The 25,036-nt window shown below is 37.5% G+C and overlaps 2 protein-coding genes across 3 annotated transcripts; both read left to right on the top strand.

The window, feature by feature from the left end:
- The first annotated feature begins 5,168 nt into the window (after positions 1 to 5,168).
- Positions 5,169 to 14,157, top strand: gnb3b (guanine nucleotide binding protein (G protein), beta polypeptide 3b). Its single transcript, XM_047382894.1, has 9 exons — positions 5,169 to 5,475; positions 7,316 to 7,432; positions 7,743 to 7,888; positions 8,733 to 8,796; positions 9,374 to 9,530; positions 9,608 to 9,674; positions 11,176 to 11,377; positions 12,770 to 12,986; positions 13,135 to 14,157. The coding sequence occupies exons 2-9, from the start codon at positions 7,364 to 7,366 to the stop codon at positions 13,239 to 13,241; spliced, it is 1,029 nt and encodes a 342-aa protein (XP_047238850.1). The 5' UTR covers positions 5,169 to 5,475; positions 7,316 to 7,363; the 3' UTR covers positions 13,242 to 14,157.
- A 1,830-nt stretch (positions 14,158 to 15,987) lies between these two features.
- LOC124878833 (triosephosphate isomerase) lies at positions 15,988 to 24,711 on the top strand. 2 transcript variants are annotated; one of them, XM_047382959.1, is made up of 7 exons: positions 15,988 to 16,230; positions 18,065 to 18,188; positions 18,431 to 18,530; positions 19,580 to 19,697; positions 21,672 to 21,757; positions 22,188 to 22,275; positions 24,011 to 24,711. In XM_047382959.1, the coding sequence occupies exons 1-7, from the start codon at positions 16,122 to 16,124 to the stop codon at positions 24,127 to 24,129; spliced, it is 744 nt and encodes a 247-aa protein (XP_047238915.1). In that variant the 5' UTR covers positions 15,988 to 16,121; the 3' UTR covers positions 24,130 to 24,711. The 2 variants fall into 2 exon arrangements, with proteins under 2 accessions (XP_047238915.1, XP_047238916.1); XM_047382960.1 differs by lacking the exon at positions 18,065 to 18,188 and having other exon boundaries at positions 16,089 to 16,230.
- Positions 24,712 to 25,036: the final 325 nt, after the last annotated feature.

The raw sequence follows: 25,036 nt of genomic DNA, 5'->3' as shown, positions 1-25,036 counted from the left end.
CCATTGACATTTTCCCCTTGTCTTGTGATATTACTATGTAATATTTGCTAATGGCAAAATATCAAAAATCCTGATTTAAATACAAAAATTTTAATTGGTTAATTTATACTTGACTGCTTATTGCTTACACAAAACAAATCTAAATCAATCGGTGAAACCTACATTCACTCTTCCATGTGACTTTGTCCTCTCCCTGTGTTCTCAAAGTAAAACTAAGAGCTTCACTGAATGAAGAAGCCAAAAGAGGAGAGTTAGACTGCAGGGTTTTACTCCTGAGCTCGTTACAACTGAGAGATACCAGGAAGTCAGCTGGCCCTCTTCTGTCCCAGTTCATTAGCCTGGATTACAGCCTGAGACTTAACATGATAGAAGGATAGAGGAGCACTGTGGTTCTTTGATCAAACTGTGCGACAAATAGAGCAAGAAATATCCATGTGAAATCTCTGTTTCTGGAAATTGTGCTCAGATTTGTCCTACTGTTAAATTCATAGTCACAAAATGGCTCTTTATAATGCAGCACATACCATTTGAGGAAAAAAAGTTATTTGAGTTTACAAAAAAAACCAAAAAACATTAATATTCTAAAATGGATGCTTGATACACAATTTTCAAACAGCAAATTTCTAACAGAGGGCAGAGAAGATACATACAGGTTGCTGCTTACCGCTCGAGCCATCATTTTCTTCACTCCACCACTGTGAAAAAAGGATGCTGTATTTTATTTCTCTTCTCCCATAAACCAGTGTGGTGAAAGAAAATAGGTTTCCCCACGCAGAAGGGATTGGGATTTTCATCTATGGATAGGAGAAAATTAAAGCCAACACTGTATTGCTCTAAATCAGCTGAGAGAGGACAGTCGTCTTTCCCAAAGATCTGTTTTCATCCAATCTATTATATTTTCTTTAACTTACCAAATAGATTTTGGCCCTAGGTGACATCTGACCTTCCTATTACAAAGCACACATGCAAATTTGTTTTTTAAAATTTTTTTAGTTGCAAAAGCTTGTCCCTGATGTGATTTTTGGGCCAATTCTCTTTACTATATATATGCTTCCAATAGGTCAAATTATCAGGCGGCATTGGATAAATTTTCACTGTTACGCTGATGACACTCAGCTTTACTTATCCATAAATCCTGATGAACCCAACCAGTTAGATAGACTACAAGCATGTCTTGAAGATATAAAAACTTCGATGACTCAAAATTGTTTGCTTCTAAATTCAGACAAGACTGTAACAAACTCTATGTGCTCTCTTTCAGACTATAACCTTGAAAACTGGCTCAGAGTTTATCTGTTCTTTCTTTCTAGGTGAAACAACTAAAGGAGCTACATCCATTAACATTTACTTTTCCTTCCCATAGAAAGTACTCCTGGATCAGTGCTTCTGTGTTCTTTTTGTGTCTCTGCTCTGTTCTCTCAAACCCCCAGTCGGTTGTGGCAGATGGCCGCTCACACTGAGCCTGGTTCTGCTGGAGGTTTCTTCCTGTTAAAAGGGAGTTTTTCCTCTCCACTGTCGCTACATGCATGCTCAGTATGAGGGATTGCTGCAAAGTCAACGCCAGTGACTGTCCACTGTCTCTACATGCTCATCCGGGAGGAGGGAATGCTGCAAATCTCTGACTGGATGCAATCTGCTGGGTTTCCTTAGACAGGAAAACGTTTTATCCAATTTGAATAAATAACTAACTTTGACTGCACTGTTCAATGGTTAAGATTAATTGGAATGTATGTACCTGACTGTTGTGAAGTGCCTTGAGACATGTGTTGCGAATTGGTGCTATATAAATAAAACTGAATTGAATTTTAAATGTTGCATGGCTGCATTTTACTGTAAAGTAAAAGAAGTATAATTTTTATTCCTAGTTAATTTATCCTTTTTTTTTAAAGCTGAAATAATAAAGAGGCCTGTATAAAATCCTTGTGTTTAATTTACTATGGTATAGCCTGATTGCTAAACATCCTTCATATTGTGAGTCGACTTATTCAGAAACAGAAAAGCATACAGGGATGGTTTGGTTTAATTTCTGACTCTAGATCAGTTCAACACAGGAAAAAAAGGGATAACTGTCCATGGACACACTTAAACTTTGAGGTCAGTTTAGAATCACCAATCAACATAAATGTTTCTGAAATTAAGGATAAAGCCAGAGAAAAGCCATGAAATCACAACAAAGGGCAAGAGGAAACCTTTTCCAAATTAAAATATCCCTATAGACAGTTTTCTTTAACAACAAAAATATAAAAAAATAAAACTACACCCAGAATGAAAGAAACAAAAGGAAACATACATAAAATTACTTCCTAACAAACTTAAAAATAACCTGTTAGTTGATAAAGAGTCACATCTACACCCATGAAAGTTAAGACATTTCATTTATTGTTGACGAGCTAGACGATAATCATGCTGAACAATATGAAGGACGAGCATGTATAGAAAGTCCTGATTAAGAGGACGTTTAGTGTCACTTACAACCGGTTTTATTTTTAGACTGCGTCACATGAGCCTGAGCAAAGAGATAAACTTTTTACAAGTGTTAATGAATGAAGCAGACAAAGAGCCAGCTGGAACACTTTCAAGAAAGCATAATTAGGCTCAAATGATGTTGACAAGTTTTTGAGTTGTTTTTTTTTACTGTCCTTTCTTCTCAATCCTACATGTTTCAGATCAACAATCAAAAATAACCTGAATAAAAATAAAGTGCAGTTTTCAATTATTGTTTCCATTTAAAGAAAAGTAAAAATAAATAAAAAATATTAGAAGTACATGAAAAAAAAAAATACAAGCCCCTTGAAAATATATCCCCCGGTTGTTTTTTTTAATGAAATAACTGTGATAAACCACATGTTTTTGGGCCCACTATACAAGCCACACCAAGGCTTGATTACTGCCAGATCTGCAGATAAAAAAAAAACACTTAAATAGAACCTGTCTGACAACATGAAGTAGGCTAAAAGCTTATGCCTGTTTTGCAAGAAAGGATTACCAAAATTATTTCTACTGGCTAAATGTCAAAATAATGAGTAAGAGGATCTTCTTTTTATTTTAATTTTACTTTCTTCTAATTCTAATGTTTACATACTATCTGCTTTCTTAGCATTTGGTAGAATTTCCTTTAAACTGTGTGACTTATGACACAAGCTTTTTGCAATGGTTTGCTGAGATTTTGGCCCATTCCTTCCAACAGGTATCAGGTATGTAGCCTACCTTACTCACGCACACGTTTAGCTTTGTCTGCTAATTGTCTTTGGGACTAGGATCGACTTTTGTCTTTAAACTACTTTGTAACTAATTTGGAGGTATCCTTTGGGTCAATGCCTGTTTGTGCATATTTTTAGTGTTGTGGTGATGTCTTAAGATGTTGCGATATTTCGACAATATGGAAATGACGGCATTTGTTTTACGATGCCACCCCTGTACTTCACAGCTGAGATTGTGTGCCTCAGGCTTGCCATCTCCCCTTTTTCTCTTCTAAACGTAACAATGATCTTTATGAGAAAACACTTTAATTCAGATTCATCAGTTCATGTGACATGTCTTGGAAAAATTAAGGTGTTTGCCCCATAATGCATTTGCAAAGTGAAATCTGACTTTTTATTTTGGTTTTGGAGTAATGGCTTCTTCCTTTCTGAGTGGCCCTTCAGCTCATGTTGATGCTGGACCCATGTTACTGGGGATAATGTCTCTCTCTTACCAGTTTCAACCAGCATCATCACTAGGCCTTTTGTTTTGTTCCTGGGTTGATACGCACATTTTTGCACCAAACCATATTCTTTCCCAGAGACTCAGAACTGGGTCGGATGAGATTTAGATCCTATTTCTTTTTTTTTTTTTTTTTTTAACTGAGACATAAAATCTACAACTAAAAAGTTAACATTGCATTTCCAATAATATCTGATATCAATTCATATTGTGATTAAATGTTGGTGTGTCCAAAAAACCTGATGCCATTTAGAGTTTAATTGGTCCAATGACAATGATTGTTGTTCAACAGATTACTTAAAACTGCTGTTAGATTACGTTTCAAGAAAAATTGCTTTTTGGTATTGTCTTTTAAGCTTGATGTGGCCGAATATGCAATCAAAAGAATAAGCACTTTATCTGAAATCACTTGATGACACACTAGGCTCACTATCCTAACCTCCATCCCTCCACTTTAAGGAAGAGAGGCAATCTAATTAACATTAGTTGCCCCTCCTCCTCTAAATTCCCCCACCCAGATTTCCTGGAAGAAAGAGTTCAAATCCTCCTGACGTTGCAAGTCAGATTACGAGATGACAGAGGGGTAGATCAAACAAGATCATCTGTGATGCCAGACCAAAACCTACCCCACTTCATATTAGAACACGCCTGAACTCCTCCTCCTTGTTGCCTGCTCTCTTGCCAGCCTTTACGTTAAATAGTTTTTCCAAGTCCAGGTAGCCACGCAGTCTTGGAGAGTTGATACATGAGAAGCAATGCAGTATTTTCAGGAATCTGGTCATTTTGGACAGTTTCTGAGAGCATACCTTTTTTTTAAAAGTACATCTCCTCAGTTACAAAAATTCAGAAAGTTTTGTGAAAAAGGCACAATGCCACAATTGACTCTTGATCCACTTTTCGTTCCTACCTTTGCAAGTCAAGTGTGACGCACGCTTAGGCCGACCCATTCTAATTTCCTAATGAGATTGCTGGTCCCCGGATATCTCATAAAACCCTGATTAACCAGGCTCAGCTCATTAGCTCTCCCAAACCAATCCACCCCTTGTCAACCTCTGCTCCTCACTAAACGTTCCTTCGGACACCATAGGGATGAAAAACATGGCCTACAACAATAAAAAGTTGTTTGCAATGACTCCATGGTTAAACAAATTAAAGGTTAATTTAATAATGCCCATTTAGCCATTTTTATTGTTTTCTCTAAAGTTTTGTGTAGCTTGAATGGATTATATCTACTATAAATCAATTTGTCTTCATTTGGAACCACTTATATGTTTGGAAAAACAATTAATTCCTTAATATCGTTGCTCACCTCATATCTCTCAGGTTCTGACATCCACATCTACCATTTTCCCTTAACTTCCTGCCTTCCTTGGGTTCCTCACCTGCTTTTGTCATTTGACCTCATTAACTCTTTGTTCCTTCCAATCAGCCTACCTGTTGCTCTGTGCCATGTTCCCACCCCCTGTTTCTCTCAGTCTCTCTCCTTCCCTTTCTGTTTCCATCTTTGTGCTTTATCCCTTCATCCCTTATCTCCTTCATCCCCTCCAATCCTCATCTGTTCTTCACCGTGGAGGAAGGGCAGGAGAAAGAGAGAGTTTTTTTTGCAGGTAAAGCTAGATCAGCAGTCTGAATTGGGTAGAGCATCAGAGGAATCGGTGAGCCGGCTGTGCAACCTGGGACAGTGGAATCTAAAGGAACTCATTGGGGAGCACAGAGCCAGAGGTGACTGGGACCAGGTTGCAGGAGACAAGGTCCTAACTTTGAGTGGAAAAGGTGAGTTTTGGCTTATATGTCTTTGTGCAGGCAACTCCACTGCTGTGAAAGAAAGCTTTTTAGGTTTGAAATACAAAAAGGGAAATTTTATTCACAGTGGAAACGCAGACAAATTGTGGTGAGAATAGATCTTTTTTGCTTTAAACAATAAAATGCACCTTCATTTTGTGATTTTTTTTTCACTGATTTCAGAAAATACGTCATCCACAGTTCTCAATGAATCTCTAAAAGTTTCAGTCTACATCCAAGCAACCAGCTTCAAGCTAGCTTCAAGCTAGATAATTTGTTCAGTTTACTCTACAGTTTAACTGCATCCTGTGACTGCTTTTATAATTTTGATATTCATTGCACAGATGCAGACAAAGAAGGCTTTAGTCTCAGGTGAAGCAAATATAACATGTTGCACAGAAAAGGCCTAACTTCTAACAAATTACTGCCTCTGAGATTTCTTCTGCAAGAGTTTGCAACTTTCCAAGACAATTTCTTTCTGGATTTCTGTGTATTTTCAGCCACAAAAAGTAGCTTCACATGAGACATTTTGTGATTTTGGACATCTGCTGGTTAACTTTTGCCCTTGTGTATGTTGGTTATGACTAAAAGAATCGTCTTCCACATCACCTTGCTCTTTCACTGATCCCAAGGTAAAGCGTATTAACTGGATGAGAGGAGATTTGGCCGTAAAGCCTCCCTTAAGATCTTCTACCAGGATTTAAAGCACTGCAGCAAACCAAGAAACCCCCTCAGCAGCGGACCCACTGCACTTGCTGTCTTTCCATCTTCCTCTTTGCATGCTGTCACACGTTCAGTCTGCTACATGTGCAGCACACAGGCCAGCAATCCATTTCATGTCCATGATTAGCATCTTTTATTATGCACAGGATGCTCGGGTCCAGAGGGCAACAACTCTGGAATTTATTTCTATACAACCTGTTTTCTTGCTTTATATTTATGCAGACACGTCATTATTTGTTGCTGTTCTGTTTATTATGAGCAGCATACAGTGTACAAGTTGTGTTTTTGCATTTTAAGTTCCAAAATTATCAATTCTTATCAAACTTGGGCACAATACAAACAAGTTATCCTGTTAAAAATTAAAAATATCATGTCATCCTGAGGACTTGCTTGGCTTTAGCTTTGAAAGTTGGCCTCGGTGGTGTGTAAGCAGGTTCTTGGCAGTAAATTTGTCAGACGTCAGTATCCCATTATAGAGTATTAGAGTCATACCTTACAGTTCTGCATGCACGGCTTTTAGGGAATTTTTAAAGTATACTTAATGTTGGCTTCATGCAACTTTATTGACATTTAACCCTTCATATTTTGTTTTACAATAATACTAGTGGCTGAATATGTCATGTTTATCAATATTACTCATATCTTGGAGCAACAGGTGAACACCTTTCAAAAGTTCCACCTTCACAGCTAATAGGCACAAATCAGGATTCAAAGTGATGAAGATTCCCTTCTTAGGAAAATCTTTGCCCCTCTGAACATTCTTCTTTTCTTTTTCTTCTCTTTCATAGCCCCCTTGTTCTTCTCTACTCTTCTTTCTTCATTCTTTACTATAATCTGATCTGCTAGTATTTTGATATCAGTTTAGGATCACATCTGTGAGCAGGAACTGATCTTTATAGGGTATTTGATGGTGCAACAGAAACCAAGTGTTCTGGTTGGATAGATCGGGAACCACAGCTAGAGGGAAGTTTATTTAGCTTTGTAAAGAAACAGTGACATAATAAAGCTAAACAGAAAGTGATTTTTTTGATATATTACTCTTTTTTCAGTGTGTGTGTGTGTGTATTTCATACTATACTGTTTCTTTTTCTACTCTGTCCTGCCACAGAGGGATTGTTTCATTTTCCATCAGTAACATCCTGCAGTGACTGTCATTATGGCAGCTGAGAAAGCTGAAATGGATGCACTGAAAAAGGAGTGCGATGGCCTCCGTGCTCAAATTGAGGTGAGAATGTTCTGCATGGGACTAACTATTTCCTGTAGAACCTCCTTTAAACAAAAACTGGTACCTCTATCAGGGTGTCTTTATCTGACTTTCATTAAATTCTTTAACCATCAAAGAAAATAGTTTATTTTAAAAAAATTTATAAACAACTTGTTTGAACTGAAATTAATCTCAAACATGAAAATATGGGATAAGTAAGTCAATTTACCAAGGTTACTTATGTTCACATTATATTGGCTAATAGTATACTGTATTTCTTTTCTCATTTTCTTCTGTCGTTCACACGTGTGTTTTCTTATGTGGCCACCAGGCGGCGCGTAAAGCCGTAAACGACACTACCATGACAGCAGCAGCCAACGGCGTGGCCTCTCTGGGCCGGGTCCAGTTGAAGCTCAGGAAGTCACTCAAGGGCCACCTGGCCAAGATCTATGCCATGCATTGGTCAGAAGATTCAAGGTAACAGGATGGAAAATTACTACTTTTTATTAATTACTGTGTCTGTTTTTTGCAGAGTTTAACTTGTTTTTATCACAGTTCGGTGAGGGCAAAATTAGGATTTGAGCCATAGGCTCATCACTTTCCCTCAGAGAGAGTATATTTATTTAAATGTCACCAGATTTTTGTCTTGTTTCATTTATTTACTTTTGTAAATAAGCCAGAGCATCATCAATTTGAATACTAACATCTTGATTCAAGTACCTTAGCTTAGCCTATTGTGCATATGTTCCCTGTAAAAATAAAAGGAAAAAAGTCAGTGTTATAATGTCTTATATAAAAATAATATTATTAAAAGATAATCTTAAAAGAATATAGCTAGTGGGTTAAATAGTAAAAAATAAAAATCATCTATAAACAAACTGCTCCTTCAGTCTATTTCCAAGAAAATTGAGGGATTAAATACTTTCATTTAATTTAAATTGTTCTCTATCTAACACTTCTGGTACTGATTAAATATATGTTTGTAATTGTAAAGGTTTATAATTAAATACAAACCAGTCAGATCCAGATGCACAGTTGAATATCATTAAGAAATGATTTCACATATTAAAGATGTTTTGAATAAATGGTTTTAAAAACATTAAGCCTCTGGTCATATCCCATATACTCTGGTAAGAATCATCCATCCATCCATTTTCTTAATCCTTGGAGGATCACAGGAAGGTAAAAATCAAGAGTCAGCTGTTATTGGAACGCTTTGCTGACATCTTATGGAGAAGAAAATAATATTAACAATGCCTGAGTGCAAGCTCTTAGGTGTGAGTCACCTGTATTTATAGTGACTGTTTCATTCCTCTGTAAGGCAAATGGTCAGTGCATCACAGGATGGCAAGCTTCTTGTCTGGGACACCTTCACTGGGAACAAGGTAGGATCACATCCAATAGTTCATCAAGTGTGAACAATGTTGTTAGAGGATTTGAAATGCCTTTTCTTTTCTTTAAGTTAATTTAACAAAACCATAGAAATAAATCATAACTGGACTAACAACTTACTTGCCTTGTTTCAAATTGCCATAATTGTGCTTTGTTATGAATTTAATTTAAAAATAGATGATTGGTTTTATGATATTTATCTGATCCAATACAGCCACTAAACTCTAGTTTGGTGCAGATCTGAGCATCAACAGAAGCCCATAAAACAGCTGGTGAAGTCTTTAATGCTTGGGTATATTTAAAAGCTCCAGTTAGAATAGAAATTTGGACTTTGCTTTGCTTTTCTGATTGGTCAGCTGAATAGAGGTCATATCAACCAAAGCAGGTATAATAAAACATTAAATATGATTAAGTGAAACAGGTGAATTGAACTTGTGATTGGCAGGAGTACTTTCAAGCTTATTATTCTAACTAATTCTAATTCTAATTAGAGAAGTCCTCAGATTAGAGAGTTAAGAAAAAAAAAAATAATAAATGAACTTAACAACGACCCTGAATTTTGCTCCCCAGTTGGTTGCTGTCCCTCTTAAGTCTGCTTGGGTGATGAGCGTCGCCTTCGCTCCTTCTGCTAACCTGGTGGCCAGTGGTGGTCTGGATAACATCTGCACAGTCTACAACATTAAGGCTGCCAGCCCCAAGACCCTCAGGGAGTTGGATGCACACACAGGTAAGGACAAACCTTTTCTGTACCCTAAAAGGTTTTAATGTAACATACTTTCAATAAAAATATTGTTTTCCATACAGGTTATTTGTCTTGCTGCCGTTTCCTTAGTGATTCTGAGATCCTGACAGCCTCTGGTGACACCACCTGGTAGGTTTCTTGGTGATCGCAGGAAGTTACTGTTAAAACGGATTTATCCACAAGAACTTTGAAAGCTGGCAATATAACAACTTAACACAAGATTTGGAATTTCATAGTGAGCATTTAATAGAGTAGAAAGAAAAACACAGCAGAAGGTTACTTTTTGGGTGGTTCAATCTAAAGCAGTGGTGTCCAAAGCACGGCCCAGGGCCATAAGTTCAGTTAAGTGGACCACATCTATCCAGTGACGTTCCATTAAACTGGGCTAAATACATCTAGAGTTTTCAAAGAGTGACCCAAATCCTGTTATTGTCGCTGGGAATAGATACATTTATTTTCTATTTTTTTTTCAATTAAGGATAAAAGAATTTGCAAACTCGTGGCCTTTATTTTAATAAGGCAAATGTGCAGTAAGTTTTGGATCTATAATGAGTTAAACATCACTTTCCTACAAAAAATATGACTTCTTAGTTTGTTTAAATGAAATATTCATGTCTTAGTTTATTGTTGAGCCGGAAAACAAATGTAATTTATTAAGTGATTTTAGTTTTTTTGGCCCACAAGTTCTTTAAATTTGACAATTTTGGCCCACGTGACAAAACATTTGGACACCACTGGCCTAAACTGAAACTAAGGAAATCTCTTTAATATTTAGACTTTATAGGTGTTTAAATTAAAGTTCATCTTCTTATTTAATTTTTTAGTTCATTTGTAAAAGTGACAACCTTCACAGCATCACAACAAAAACAATCTGACTTTTTCAACTTACCTAAAAATAAAACATGTTGCAATCAATGTGGGTTTTAAATACTTTATATAAAATGTTTCAAGCTTTATTAAAGTTTGCAAATGCTCTAAGAGCTCAAATAAATAAAGCGTCAACAGTTAAGAGCTGCCACGTGCAATTTTTACCGTATACTGCTTTCCATTGTTAGCAGTTTATAGTTAACTTCTTTTGCAGAATGAAAAAGTAACTTAAAAATGCATTTATCATCCTCTGATGCTGTGAATCTGGAAAGAGAGGTTGTCTTTTTTCAATAGCACATTTGATATCAGTCTTAATTTGTTGTAGTATTTATATTTCTTACATATAATTTATATTTTATATTAATGTATTGAATTAGATTAATTTTATTGTCTTTATTATGGTTACCTTTTTTTCATCTGTTATCAAAGTTTGTTGCTTTGCCATTGACAAGACTTTACGATTCCTCTAATCATTCTTTTGTTTTGTTATTAATTTGACTGCTTGTCTAGTTTTACCTTTTGACTTATGCTTTTTTTCTGATTTTGAAAACAACCTATATGCACATTTAACAAATACACATCAGGAGAGCTTTGGCAGCCTTTTGAATTTTCATTTGCGGTAGATATTATGCACCACGTGGACCATATAAGGCAAACTTTCAAATCTGAGACTCATTTAAATAATCAGGTAAAGCATTAAATGACACCCTAATAATTAGATCCAAAATGCCACCAATGCTGTCATCCTTTTTAACGTTTTTAGCGTTCTGTGGGACCTGGAGACGGGCAAGCAGAAAATGGCCTACACCAACCACATCGGGGACTGCATGTCGCTGGCCCTCTCCCCTGACATGAACATGTTCATCTCAGGAGCCTGCGACTCTCTGGCAAAACTGTGGGACCTGAGGGAAGGAACCTGCAAGCAGACCTTCTCCGGGCACACCAGTGACATCAATGCCATTTCTGTGAGGATTCTACATGAAGCCTAAAACACACTCGAACCTAAATAATTTACACTGTTTGCCAGGATTGGAGGATAGATTTTGGAGCAACAGAAAGACGAGAGGAAAGACTGTCAGGCACATTTAGAACAGATGTTTTTTGAGAGGCAACCATTGTAAACAAAAAAGCTAGGGATCATTTTCCTGGAAGTATTTGGGTTGAGATTTCTCTGCTGCATGAAAAAAGGCACCCTTCCAAATGTATATGTTTTGCTTTTTTGTCACACTTAAATATTTCAGGCTATCCAAAAATGTTAACATCAGATAAAATCAACCTAAGTAAATAAGTTTAAATATTAATTTTACTTATTAACGTAAAAAAGGTACCTAAACCAGCCTGGTCCTACGTGAAAATGTGACTGCTCCATTTGTTAAATGATAAATAAACTGTGAACATTTATTTTGTTAGTTTTACAAGAATCAAGATAACTTCAATAGAACCTGCATGATAACATAAAGTAGGCTCAAAGATCTCAAAAAGCAAAATACCATCCACCGATTTTAAAGAAATACAAGAGCAGATAAAAAAAAACTTGAGTCATTAAGATCTTTCCATTTGGAAAGAGTTATAATGTCATTTTTAAGGGACTTAAACTCCAAAAACAGCATCTATGGGAAAACATGTGGATTGATTGACAAAAATAAGCTTTTTGGATGATGTTCATCCCATTACATCTGGTGTAAAACTAACACAGCATTTCAGAAAAACAGCATTATGTTGGCAGTCAAACATGGTGGTAGTGTGATGGTCTGGAGCTACTAGATATAATTGATGGAAGCATAAATTCATCTCACTATGAAAAAAATCTAGATGAAGGATACTAAGCCATCAGTTTGTGACCTTGAACTAAATGGCGCTTGAGTTACGCAGAAGGACAGGGATCTGAGGCAATACATAAATGAAGATTTTGGAGTGGCCTAGTCAAAGTCTGGACTTAAATTAGATGCTGTGGCATGGGCTAAAACTGGCCATTCATGGTTAAAAATATATTCTTCAACAGCGATGTGAAATACTCATTGCCAGTTGTAGCAAATGATTGATTGTAGATGTTGCTGCCAAGTGTGACAAAACCAGTCATTAGCTTAAGGTGGCAATTATTGTTTCACTCATAACCCTGTCAGCTTGGATGGCTTTTTTTCTTTTAATAAATGAAATCATCACTGGATAACTGCATTTAATATTTACTCAGGTTATCTTTATCTAATCTGAAACATGCAGGTGTGACAGAATAACCAGAACAAAAAAATAATGTGTAATTCAGCAAAAACCTTTTCTCAGCACCGTACATATTTTTTGATTCCATAAGCACTAATGTTTGCCATCCTTTCTTCAAACACAACCTCTTCCACTTTCAGTTCTTCCCCAGTGGAAATGCCATCATCACGGGCTCTGACGACTGCTCCTGCAAGATGTATGACCTGCGTTCTGACCAGGAGGTGACAGACTACACGGATGCCACCCTGAACGCCGGCGTCACATCTTTGGCCCTTTCCAACTCCGGCCGCCTTATCTTTGCAGGCTATGATGACTTCAACTGCCACATCTGGGACTCCCTGAAGGGAGAGAAAGTTGGTGAGATCTCTTCATGTTATTCAGTGTTACTATTATCATGGTTTCTGGGATATGTTAACTGAGATTTATGCAAACAGGAACAAAAATGTGGTATTAATGCTCTGTAATTTAGCATTTGTAACTTAGGATCCATTCCCCCTTCCTCCAGGTGTGCTCTCCGGCCATGACAACAGGGTGAGCTGCACCGGCGTCCCGGCTGATGGAATGGGTGTCTGCACAGGATCCTGGGACAGCTTCCTGAAACTGTGGAACTGAGGTGTTTCAGCGTCAAGAAAAAAACCTCAGGAGGAAAAGAGGAGGAGCAGAAATGAGGAGGAAAGAATTAAGAAATGAAGGAGAAGAGAAGACATTACAAAAAAAGGGAGGATGCATGGATAAAAAAGGCCTCCTCTTCCTATCTTCCTCTCTTCTTCCTCAAAAATGTATGCAAAACATGAGCAGTTGCAAATGAGCCTCATTGTGTAAATAGCATCAGGGAAACAATGCACGATGCATCCTGCTGTGTGTACAGAAGAGCTTAATTGTTGTCAGCTTACATAACAAAACACATTTTTAAAAATAGCACATTAATCTAAATGTTACCAGAGCAGGGAACTAAGCTCTGATTCAGAAACACATAGAGGTTTTTGACAATAAAAGAAGCACAAATGTTTGAGCACTGAAAATAAAGTTATAGAATAACAGATTTTATTTTTGTTCTTGAGATCATTAAGCTGTAAGAGCCCTGAACTTACATAGATGAAAAACTGATGTATAAATTCATTTATACCTGATAGTGTAACTGTTAGAATGGAGTTCATGTAAAATGTCTTTTTTTTCTCTATTATTTCCATTTTATGCCAGGCTACATACACACAGAGTGTAAATATGCCACAAAAAGTCATCATTGCTCCCTTTCTAAGAACAGACAGGCTTTTAAGCAGGGCGGAGTTACCATGTGGATGTGATGCACTCAGAAGAAAGAAGGTTTAAGTCTGGAAGCAGGCGGTAGACTGGGCTGCCGGGCAGCTGTCTAAACTGTAAAACATTCTGTGAAAACACATAAACTTAATTTATCCCTTTCAGCTCAGCTGCTTTCTGTAGTTCTTGTACAACTCTGTGCAACTCTGATGTAAAAATGGCAAAAACTTTCTTGTAAATCTTTCTAATAAATAGATCTGCATTCATGTTACATTAGAGTTTGTGAGTTTGTATCTTTATTACCAAACTGACCATATTATGTAGCTGTGGCGCCTTGCAAAAGTGACCTTTTTAAACATTTTTTCACATTAGAATCATAAACCTAAATGGATATGGAGATTCCATCCTGCTAAGCCAAAACAAAGCAGCATATAACTGAGGTGCATCTAATGTTAGGGAGAGATTTAAAGCAGGGTTAGCTCATAAAACAATATCTGTTATGTAAACATCTCAAACAGCGCTGTTCTGTACGAAGACATTACCGTCAACCTAAACTGACTAGGCCTGCCAAGAAGAAGATTAACAAGAGAAGCAGCCAAAAGGCTAATGGTAACTCTGGATGAGCTGCAGAGATCCACAATTTAGGTAGGAGATTCTGCTGACAGGACAACTTTGAGGTGTGCATTCCACAAATCCTGCTGATTTGGAAGACTGGCAAAAAGAAAGCCCCGACAAGTCTCATTTAAAATAGCCTAATGTCATAGGAAGGCAAACATCCGGAAGAATGAGTTCTGGTAATATGAGACCAAAATGAAATGTTTTGAACAACATGCAAAATGCATGAGCAGACTTTCCAAAGGTGAAACATGTTGGTGGAAGCGTTGTGCTTTAGGAATGCTTTTGTTACAAAGGGACAAGGAAGCTGGTCAGTGTTGATGGAAAAACTGGATGGAGCTATCCTGGAAGAAAACCTGTTAAAGACAGCCAGACAACCTGAGTCTGTGGTGGAGGTTTATCTTCAAGCAGGGAATTCACCATAAACGTGACGCAGAGTTACAATGGAATGGTTCAGATCAGAGCAAATGTCCCTAGGCTGGTGTTGCTTGTCTGGAATCTTGGCAGAATTCACTTAGTTTTTATATTATGACCAGTTTGTTTTATAAAACTGTGTCATTACACCAAACAAAAAAACATCCTTCATTTTTGTGGTTTATTTTTTGTAAAATGAATATATTGCAGTTATATGCCAGACTCCCACCAGTTTGGGTTTACTGCTCTCTTGTGGCTGGTCCTGGTAAATATATTTGTCGGAAGTCAGGAACTCCATTAGCTACATGTTTCCTGCGCTACAGAATAAACAACGTGAACCAGTGTCTGTCGATTTATTAGTCTACTCAAACCAAAAGAGAGGATCACACATAGGCTATCCATGTGTTAGAATGGACCAAAATCCAGACCTATGACAGAGACTTCACTTGGGAAATAGGTTGATCTGTTATCCAAATTAAATGAGGAAGCGTTTCAGTGTCTTCATGTGCTAAAACAGTTACAGGCATACCCCAAAAGGCTGAATAAAAGTACAGACCACAACTTTCATATTTATATTTGTAACAGTGAAAAAACATATATATATATATATATATATATATATATTCCTTCTCTTTCACAATTACACACTATACGTTGTGTTCAGGGGGTGTGAATACTTCTGCAAGGTGTAGGTTTATAGGCTAAATTATTTACATTGTCTTTCCTGTTTTGTTCTTCTGTTCTAAAATAAAATGTTTTTTTTTCAAGTATTTTAGTTAAAAAATTCAGATAAAACTTTCAGTTTCATATTGGCCTAAATGTAGCTCTTAAATATGTGGATAGTTGCATAAACTAATTAATCAGTCATTAAATCCGGCTGACATATGTACATCATTTTTTTCTTAAATAGTGAACTCTTTACAAAGTTTTCAGATTTTTGTTCTTAGGTTGATTTAAATGTTTTGTAAAGAACATTCAGTAAAAGGGCAATTAAAACTATTTTGTATTCCCCCAGCAGGAGGCGCTACCTTCCCATAAAAAGTTTCGCCACTCGAACATTTTAATCCTAACTAAGAAGAAGACCGGTCCTCGCCTGTATCTTTAGTACTGATATTTCCCACAGCACCTTAACTGCATACCCGCGGGGAGTAAACACCGGGGCCTTCGTCTCCTCTTGCACCGGGCATCAGACATCAGCAAACGGCCATGGCGCGGAGGTTCTTCGTCGGAGGAAACTGGAAGATGAACGGGATTAAGGAGAGCCTGGAGGAGCTGATCACCACCCTAAACACCGCCGACCTGGACGACCAGACCGGTAACACCCTAACTGATGCGCTCATTTAATCATCCATTGTTGTTTGTGTTTTTAAATAAAAGTGTTGAACAAATACCGAGATGAAGCTTGAGGTAGAGTCATGAGGTAAGAATGACTTGCGAAAAGTCCTCTGACGTCTCTGTCCTAAAGTATTGGAAAGTAACTGAGTACATTTACTCAATTACTTGCATCTCTCTTGAGAATGTTGTCTCCAAACATGATCTATACTTATAGAAAGCATGTTATTTTACTTTTAAAACAAATATTCGACATATTCTTGCGTTTTTTGGGGTTTTCTTGTATCGTAATAATTATAATGTCCTCTAGAGAAAGATATTTGGTGTCAAAACTATTTAATTAATTGCAAATAGAGCACATTTGTTAAGGTGGGTAGGTGCACCAATCAGAATTTTCTCGCCAATTCCAATTGTAAAGATTCCGATTTAGTTTTTTCCCAGAAATTGTAGCATTTGAAAGGGAGAAACAACCCGCTCCAGTTTCTTCAATAGAGGAAGTAGTTTCTGAATCCAACAGAAAATGAGGACATTACAAGAATATTCCCTTTTTATGCATCAAAGCATGTGCTCCTAACTTTTCAGTCAACTCCAAATAAGTGCACCAAAGTACATGTTGTTGGTTGATGTGTTTAACCCTGAAAATTATGGGAATTCTTAGTTTTGATGGGTTTTAAAACGCGGAACAAAAATAAATAAATAGATGTTTTAGTATGTGACCTGCTGTACCAATGACGAATCAGAGCCGATTAAGGAATTATTGGCCAATCAGTGCACACTACTGAATACCTGCCATGGTCAGATGGAGATTTAATAGTGAAATGTTTCCTGTTCTTGCTTAATCTAGGATTTCAGTGACTCGGCAGTTATGTAGCATTTGTAGTCAGGATATTCCAAATGTTTCTGAAAATTTTTTTTTTTTTTTTTTTTAAACTATAAAATTGTGTTTCTACAATATTTACAGTTTGGAAATATTCTTTCCATTAAACATGCCTCCTTCTAAAAAGACCATTAGGATTCCAATATGTTGTGTTTCTGACTTTTAAATCTTGCAGATTGATTTTATAGTGTCATACATCATACTGTGCACACTAATCCAATTCCTCAACAATGAAATGCTGGAGGATCATTTCCCCATATTCACGAAGATGCATCATTTACAGTTTCTAAAAGCAAGATCCAACTTAAAATTTTTAATGCACAGAACATTTTTCCTTCACTTCCATACATCTTAATTTTATACATAATTGTCCAAGATTTCTGGTGTTTATCTTAACTTTAATGCTATGAGCTACATTTTGGATCTATGAAGGGTGTGATACTGTATATTAAAGTTTACTTGTATATGTATCTAAGCTTTGGTGTTTTTTTATTTTGTTATTTGCATAACAGACCTTTTTTAAACATGTTTATATAAGAATATTTTTATCATTACTGTAAAAAAGCAAAAATTAAAACATAAAATCATAATAACAATAAAACGGTAACTGACAGATTTTTTTTTTTTCACACATCAACCCTTTAAATGTAGTGCTTTGAATATAAGCCCCATTATCTTTCCCAGTATTTACCAGTAAAGGTTAAAATTGCCACATACGAAGGATTCTGTGTGGATGCTTACAGAATTCAGGATAGAAAAATTGGAATAATTCAAAATAATTAAGAAAAAAGTCCAGTTTTGATACAGGGTCAAAAAAGCTGTTAAGATCTCTCGTAATCTTGATCCCTGTAAGGTCAGTGAGGTCGCATTACTTTAAAACTGCTTTTATAGGAAAGATAAAACATAGAACTAACAGCTAAACATTCTGCTGTGTTTTCAGAGGTGGTGTGTGCTGCTCCCTCCATCTATCTGGACTTTGTTCGGTCCCTTCTGGATCCCAGAATCATGGTCGCAGCCCAGAACTGTTACAAGGTGGCTAAGGGAGCTTTTACAGGAGAGATAAGGTGTGTCAGTCACTAAGAGAAAACATTATAAAATAAAGAATAAACACACTTCTGGTTGATTGAAGGCTTTGATTTATAGGTAGTTGTTTTCTGTCAACTGACTAAAATTCCTACCATTCAGATCTCTGCTGGAGGCAGTAAACTCTGAGAACATAATTTACTTTGAGAAAAAACAGACTTTAACATTTCTTGGAACAAAATCAGAGGTGACCTGCTCTCCTCCATGTTTCCCCTCCCTCCAGCCCGGCCATGATACAGGACTGCGGGGCAGACTGGGTGATCCTCGGACATTCAGAGAGACGCCATGTGTTCGGAGAAAGTGATGAGCTGATTGGCCAAAAGGTGAGACTTTGCTTCTGCTACAAACCATTTCTTTCACAGGCTGACTTTTATGTCTGTCTTCGTCATTTTATATGTTATGAAAAATGAATGGCTGATAGTTATATTCCTACTTTTGTGTTGCTTTTTAATGTCCTGTCCTCAACTGATTGCAAGCATGTTCTGTTTTTGCAGACATTTTTGTTTCTTCTACAGTGCTCTTTGCAATAACTTTAACATCACGGCTGAGGAAGTTTGGCCCGCACTCCTTCATAGAAATGTGTTATATCAGCAGTGCTGGAGGGTCCTCGGTTTAAATGCTGTGTTTAAGGTCATACTACAGTATCTGAATAGGATTTCAGTCCAGACTTTAGCTAGGCCACTCCAAAACTTCATTCAGAAGCCTTGTTACTGTGCTTTGGATTACTGTCCTGCTCCATAACCAAAGTGTGTTTGACCTTAAGGTCCTGCACTGATGGCTGATGGGTTAGGGTTGATGTTCTTCTAGTGCTTTTTTTTTTTTTTTTTAAGGTTACTTTTTGCTTTTTGAGATCTTTAAGTCATCAGATAAGTTTTAAATTATTATATCTGCTGGTCAGGGATTAATCAGGCATGTGTTTGGATTGTGAAATTAAGTTTAGCTTCTTACAAAAATGTAGTTAATTACAGTTAATACATGATTTAACAAGGGGAGCACTTACTTTTTGACATGGGGACAGTTTGGTCTGGAGAGGTTTTTATTCCCTAATGAGTAAAAGCATCATTTGAATGCAGCTTTTTATATTTACTCAGGTTATCTGTATCCAGTATTCAATTGTTTTTAATAATCTGAAACATTTAAGTGTGACAAAATTGCAAAATCACAAGAAACCCGTGAGGGGGCAAACATCTTTTCACAGCGCTGTATGTTGATTTGAATGTTTGAAATTCTTTCCTTTTTTAGGAAACTGCAAATTTATAACCAGCACCACAATGTTGGGATTGAATTTTTTAAAATTTTTTTTTTGCAGTGGTTGTAATGGCACATATATTACAAACACATGAAATGTGAAGGTAAAACGTTGACTCTGCAGGTAGCTCACGCTCTGGAGAATGATCTCGGTGTGATTGCCTGTATTGGTGAGAAGCTGGAGGAGAGGGAGGCAGGCACCACAGAAGAAGTAGTCTACGCTCAGACGCAGGTTATTGCAGGTAAATGTGCTCTTTTGTATGTTTTTTCCTGTTCAATTTTGTTTTTTATTTTCCCTCTTGTTTTCTTTAGTCAAATTTTGCATTTACCCCCAGTTTTTATTTCTCTCTTAAAAACTTTTATTTTTTTTAACTATAACATTTTTTTCTGTCAGTTCTTTCAAGGAATTTTCTTAGGTTATAAAGATTTTATACATAGTGGGAAAAATACTTTTCGCCCTAAAATTAATCATTGGAAAAAATGATGCACTGATTGTTCTCAGGTTTGTAGCCAGTACTTGTGTTTCCATGAATATGTAAACCAGATATTTATACAGACTCTATAAAAGGACATATTGAATCAGATTAGGATTAGCATTTTTTTTTATTTGCTAAATATCAGAATATAGAGAGGATGTTTTAGATAATTCTTTATTACCTTCTCTAAAGTTAGAAGTTACCATTTACACGGTATTGGGTAGGATTGCATAGGGCTGCACGGTGGTGCCGTTGGTAGCACTGTTGCCTTGCAGCAAGAAGGTCCTGGGTTCGATTCCCAGCCTGGGGTCTTTCTGCATGGAGTTTGCATGTTCTCCCCGTGCATGCGTGGGTTCTCACCGGGTACTCCGGCTTCCTCCCACAGTCCAAAGACATGCCTGTTAGGTTAATTGGTAACTCTAAATTGCCCTTAGGTGTATGAATGAGTGTGTGCTTGGTTGTTTGTGTGTTGCCCTGTGATGGACTGGCAACCTGTCCAGGGTGTACCCTGCCTCTCGCCCATAGACTGCTGGAGATAGGCACCAGCTCCCCCGTGACCCACTATGGAATAAGCGGTAGAAAATGACTGACTGACTGGGTAGGATTGCCTTTAAACTCTGACTTAGGTTAAATGTTTGGGCTTCTTTTCACAAGCTTCTGGCAATAATTTTCTTACAATTTTGGCCCATTTTCCCTGACAGATCTACTGTAAACTGAGTCAGGTTTGTAGACCACCATCATCACACACTTTTACAGCTCTACCCACAAACGTTCTATGCAAATGAGATCCTGACTTTGAGATGGACACTCCAAAACATTGACTTTGCTGTCCTTAAGTCACTTTGTAACTAATCTGGTGGTATATTTAGGGTTGTTGTCTATTTGGAGGAGACATCTGTGTCCAAACTTTAACTTCCTGGTTTATGTCTTGAGATGTTGATTTAATATTTGCACTTAATGTTCTCTCCTCATGATGCCAACTGTTTTGTGAGGTGCACCAGTTCCTCCCTCAACAAAACACCCTTGTTTTTTTTTTTCATGATGTCGTATAAGGAACCAGCATGTTTGAGATGTGCCCTAAAATACGTTCACAGTCGGGTCTCCAATTAACCCATATGTTGTGAATTAACCTATCAGAGGCTTAACAAAACCATGACATCATCATCTAGGCTTCAACAAATTATTTAAAAGTAAATTACCGGTAATCCAAATTTTCCTTGAAACAGGAAACGTTTAATCTGATTAATGTCACCCCGAGAGAAAAGGTGATGTGTGTTTTTACAGTGTATGTGTATGTCTGGTTTCAACTGTAACTTAAATTCTGATTCTGATATGCTAAAAAGCGTTCAACAAATGAAATTGGAAAGGATTGGAAAGATTAGTTAAAACCCTCAACCTTTATTTTTTGTATTTTACTCTGCATTGTTTAATCTGATTAATGATCTTTTCTCCTGTCACGTGTTGGCCTCATGCATTTTTCTTCTGTACTGAAACTAGGCTGCACACTGCTTTAAAATGTAAATAGGTCAGTGGACTCTACTGCTGTAGAAAATTTATAAGACACAGCTGTGTCTCCTTAGCCTCAAACTGCTACGAGAACACGTCTGTGTGCAAACCTTTCTATGTAGCTGTATACAATATTTTGTGTCCTTACCATGTCCTTAACATTAACATGTTTGGTTTATTGCAGTTTCAGTCATTCTATTATTATGCTGGAATTAAAAAGATGTTGTGTTACAGAAAATGTGAATGACTGGGAGAAAGTGGTACTGGCGTATGAACCTGTTTGGGCCATCGGCACTGGAAAGACAGCCTCACCTGAGCAGGTAACAACAGAGAAAGAAGAGAGAGGCTTTGGCTGCATCGTCTCAAAGAGGTTTAGATAACGTATAGTTTCCACAAAAGACTGAACTACAAGGAAGAAAAATCTGCCTCTGAAAAGTGTTCTACCAGTTCAGAAGCAGTCGTAAACGGGAGTTTCAGTCATCTACAGCTCCTGAAAACCTTTAAAACAAACTACATGGCAGAAAATTCGGAATGATCCAGCCTCCGAATTAAAATCCCACATTAGGGACAAAAACATATACAGAGATTGTTTTACTTGAGAAAAGAAAAAATCTGACACATTTCAGTCTCAGAGGTTTAACCAACCACCATTAAACCATTTAACCATTAAAAATCAGATTGATTTTTTATTTTATTTAAAAAAATTTTGGAACTAACTTGGAAAATGTCTAATTTGTGTTTCTTCCTTAGGCTCAGGAGGTCCATGAAAAGCTGAGGGCTTGGCTCAGAGCAAATGTATCAGATGATGTGGCCGACTCCCTCCGCATCATTTATGGAGGTCAGCCATGATATTTTAATGTATTCATGTTTGGGTCTCTGTCAATTCATGATGATCCTGTGGTTTATTTTGTATTTCTTTTTTATTACTATATTTACCTGCTGTAAACATACACTCACCGGCCACTTTATTAGGTACACCTTGCTAGTACCGGGTTGGACCCCATTTTGCCTACAGAACTGCCTTAATCCTTCGTGGCATAGATTCAACAAGGTACTGGAAACATTCCTCAGAGCATTTAGTCCATATTGACATGATAGCATCACACAGATGCTGCAGATTTGTCGGCTGCACATCTGTGATGCGAATCTCCCGTTCCACCACATCCCAAAGGTGCTCTATTGGATTGAGATCTGGTGACTGTGGAGGCCATTTGAGTCCAGTGAACTCATTGTCATGTTCAGGAAACCAGTCTGAGATGATTCGTGTTTTATGACATGGTGCGTTATGCTGCTGGAAGTAACTATCAGAAGATGGATACACTGTGGTCATAAAGGGATGGACATGGTCAGCAACAATACTCAGGTAGGCTGTGGCGTGGAAACGATGCTGAATTAATACTAAGGGGCCCAAAGTGTGCCAAGAAAATATCCCCCATACCATTACACCACCAGCCTGAACCGTTGATACAAGGCAGGATGGATCCATGCTTTCATGTTGCTGACGCCAAATTTTGACCCTTCCATCTGAATGTTGCAGCAGAAATCGAGACTCATCACACCAGGCAACGTTTTTCAATCTTCTATTGTCCAATTTTGATGAGCCTGTGCAAATTGTAGCCTCAGTTTCCTGTTCTTAGCTGCCAGGAGTGGCACCCAGTTTGGTCTTCTGCTGCTGTAGCCCATCCAACTCAAGGTTCGACGTGTTGTGCATTCAGAGATGCTCTTCTACATGCCTTGGTTGTAACGAGTGGTTATTTGAGTTACTGTTTCCTTTCTATCAGCTCGAACCAGTCTGGCCATTCTCCTCTGACCTCTGGCCTCAACAAGGCATTTGTGCCCACAGAACTGCCACTCACTGGATATTTTCTCTTTTTCTGACCATTCTCTGTAAACCTTAGAGATAGTAGTGCGTGAAAGTCCCAGTAGATCAGCAGTTTCTGAAATACTCAGACCAGCCCATCTGGCACCAACAACCATGCCACCTTCAAAGTCACTTAAATCACCTTTCTTCCCCATTCTGATGCTCGGTTTGAACTGCAGCAGATCATCTTGACCATGTCTACATCCCTAAATGCATTGAGTTGCTGCCATGTGATTGGCGGATTAGAAATTTGCGTTAACGAGCAGTTGGGTGTACCTAATAAGGTGGCCGGTAAGTGTATATTTTAGGCATTACAATAATTCTGTCCTATTGTCCACACAAAGATGTTAGGGAGGATTTTAAAAAGTTTTGCCCCATACTTTAAAGGTAGGTCTGCCTTTAAGGTTGCTTGTGCTTGTTGCTACATTAATACATTCAAAATCAGCAGTAACCACATGTTTACCTTCCTTACCTACATTCCTTATTTTGCCTGAGAAGCAGAACCCAATAATATTGACCTCACTTTCATCTGTATAATCAGGTACCCATAAAATATTTTATAAATATGTTCAAAAGAATTATGATTCGTGGCAAACAACAAGTTTTTTTTCAGCATAGTGTTTTCAGGATTATTTAAGAATTATTTTCTCCAAAAAAGAATCCATGACGACTTTCCCCGTCTAACCGCCTCTTTGCTTGGGCTGTCCTCCAGGTTCAGTCACAGGAGCGAACTGCAGGGAGCTGGCGTCTCAGGCCGACGTTGACGGCTTTCTGGTTGGTGGAGCCTCTCTGAAACCGGAGTTTGTCGACATCATCAACGCACGTGCATAATGTGCACAGATAATCAATAATTAGGATCACTTTTTCTTTAGTCTGTCACACATTGCTGTCCATGCAGAAGCAAAAATGGCTGTTTTGCTTTCAACTTTTGCTCAAAAAAAAAAAGCTAAGCTAGCTATGAGTACGTAATGTTTTTCTATTGTTTACTGTGATAATTTGTATCCGTTTAAAAAAGTAAAATAAAATAACCACTGAGATTATCTCTTCAGTATTTTTTAAGTTGAAACGGACAATAATCTCATTATTTGCTGCTTTTAATTTAATTGGTAATATTTTTTGAAGTTTATCCATCAGCCTATGTTTTTTTCTGTGTTTGCTTACTAAATTATGTAATATCCTCACTGCCGGACATCTGTTTCACCTATATGCTACCACAATGTCTGTAACAATTAATGTTCCAGACAGAATTTACTTGAAATAACACAAAGCAAAGAAAGTGTCAGGAGTCAGTGACACTCGGTAGGCCCAAAAGCTTTACAACTGTATGTAGTTTCACACTGGCTCATGTGTTCTTCAGCGATCACAGGACTGATTGATGTAAACTGGAACCAAATAAAAAAATGTAGAAATGTATTCCAGTTGTTGTTTTTTCTTATAGTGGCAATTTTAGAGAGAGCAATAAACATGCATGGTTTTGCATGACTGTGGAAGAGGGTTGGAGTAGGCAGCATGCAAAAGGAAAAAGCGTTGTTGCCTTGCAGAAAGCAAGCTAACAACTGTACCACCATGCAGACCACCACAGGACATGTCTCTGAAAATTAGGGGTTTGGCACCTGAGTGCATTTGCAAACTATAATCTGGCTTTTCATGCCACCTTTGGAATAGTGGTTTTCTCCTTTCCAAGTGGCATTTCAGCTCATTGCATTATCTGTCTCTCTAACTAACATGCTTCAATAGA

The sequence above is a fragment of the Girardinichthys multiradiatus genome, chromosome 13 (assembly GCF_021462225.1).
Source record: "Girardinichthys multiradiatus isolate DD_20200921_A chromosome 13, DD_fGirMul_XY1, whole genome shotgun sequence".
Classification (NCBI taxonomy): domain Eukaryota; kingdom Metazoa; phylum Chordata; class Actinopteri; order Cyprinodontiformes; family Goodeidae; genus Girardinichthys; species Girardinichthys multiradiatus.
Note: the sequence above shows the minus strand (reverse complement) of the source record. Positions and strands in the feature narration are given on the sequence as shown.

Bases quoted from the DNA above. Each gene is read 5' to 3' on its own strand.
- gnb3b (XM_047382894.1), top strand. From the start codon at position 7,364: ATGGCAGCTGAGAAAGCTGAAATGGATGCACTGAAAAAGGAGTGCGAT. The intron at 7,433-7,742 runs GTGAGAATGTTC...TGTGGCCACCAG, and splicing joins GCCTCCGTGCTCAAATTGAG to GCGGCGCGTAAAGCCGTAAA. The intron at 8,797-9,373 runs GTAGGATCACAT...TTTGCTCCCCAG, and splicing joins ACACCTTCACTGGGAACAAG to TTGGTTGCTGTCCCTCTTAA.
- LOC124878833 (XM_047382959.1), top strand. From the start codon at position 16,122: ATGGCGCGGAGGTTCTTCGTCGGAGGAAACTGGAAGATGAACGGGATT. The intron at 16,231-18,064 runs GTAACACCCTAA...CTGTGTTTTCAG, and splicing joins CGACCTGGACGACCAGACCG to AGGTGGTGTGTGCTGCTCCC. The intron at 21,758-22,187 runs GTAACAACAGAG...TTTCTTCCTTAG, and splicing joins AGACAGCCTCACCTGAGCAG to GCTCAGGAGGTCCATGAAAA.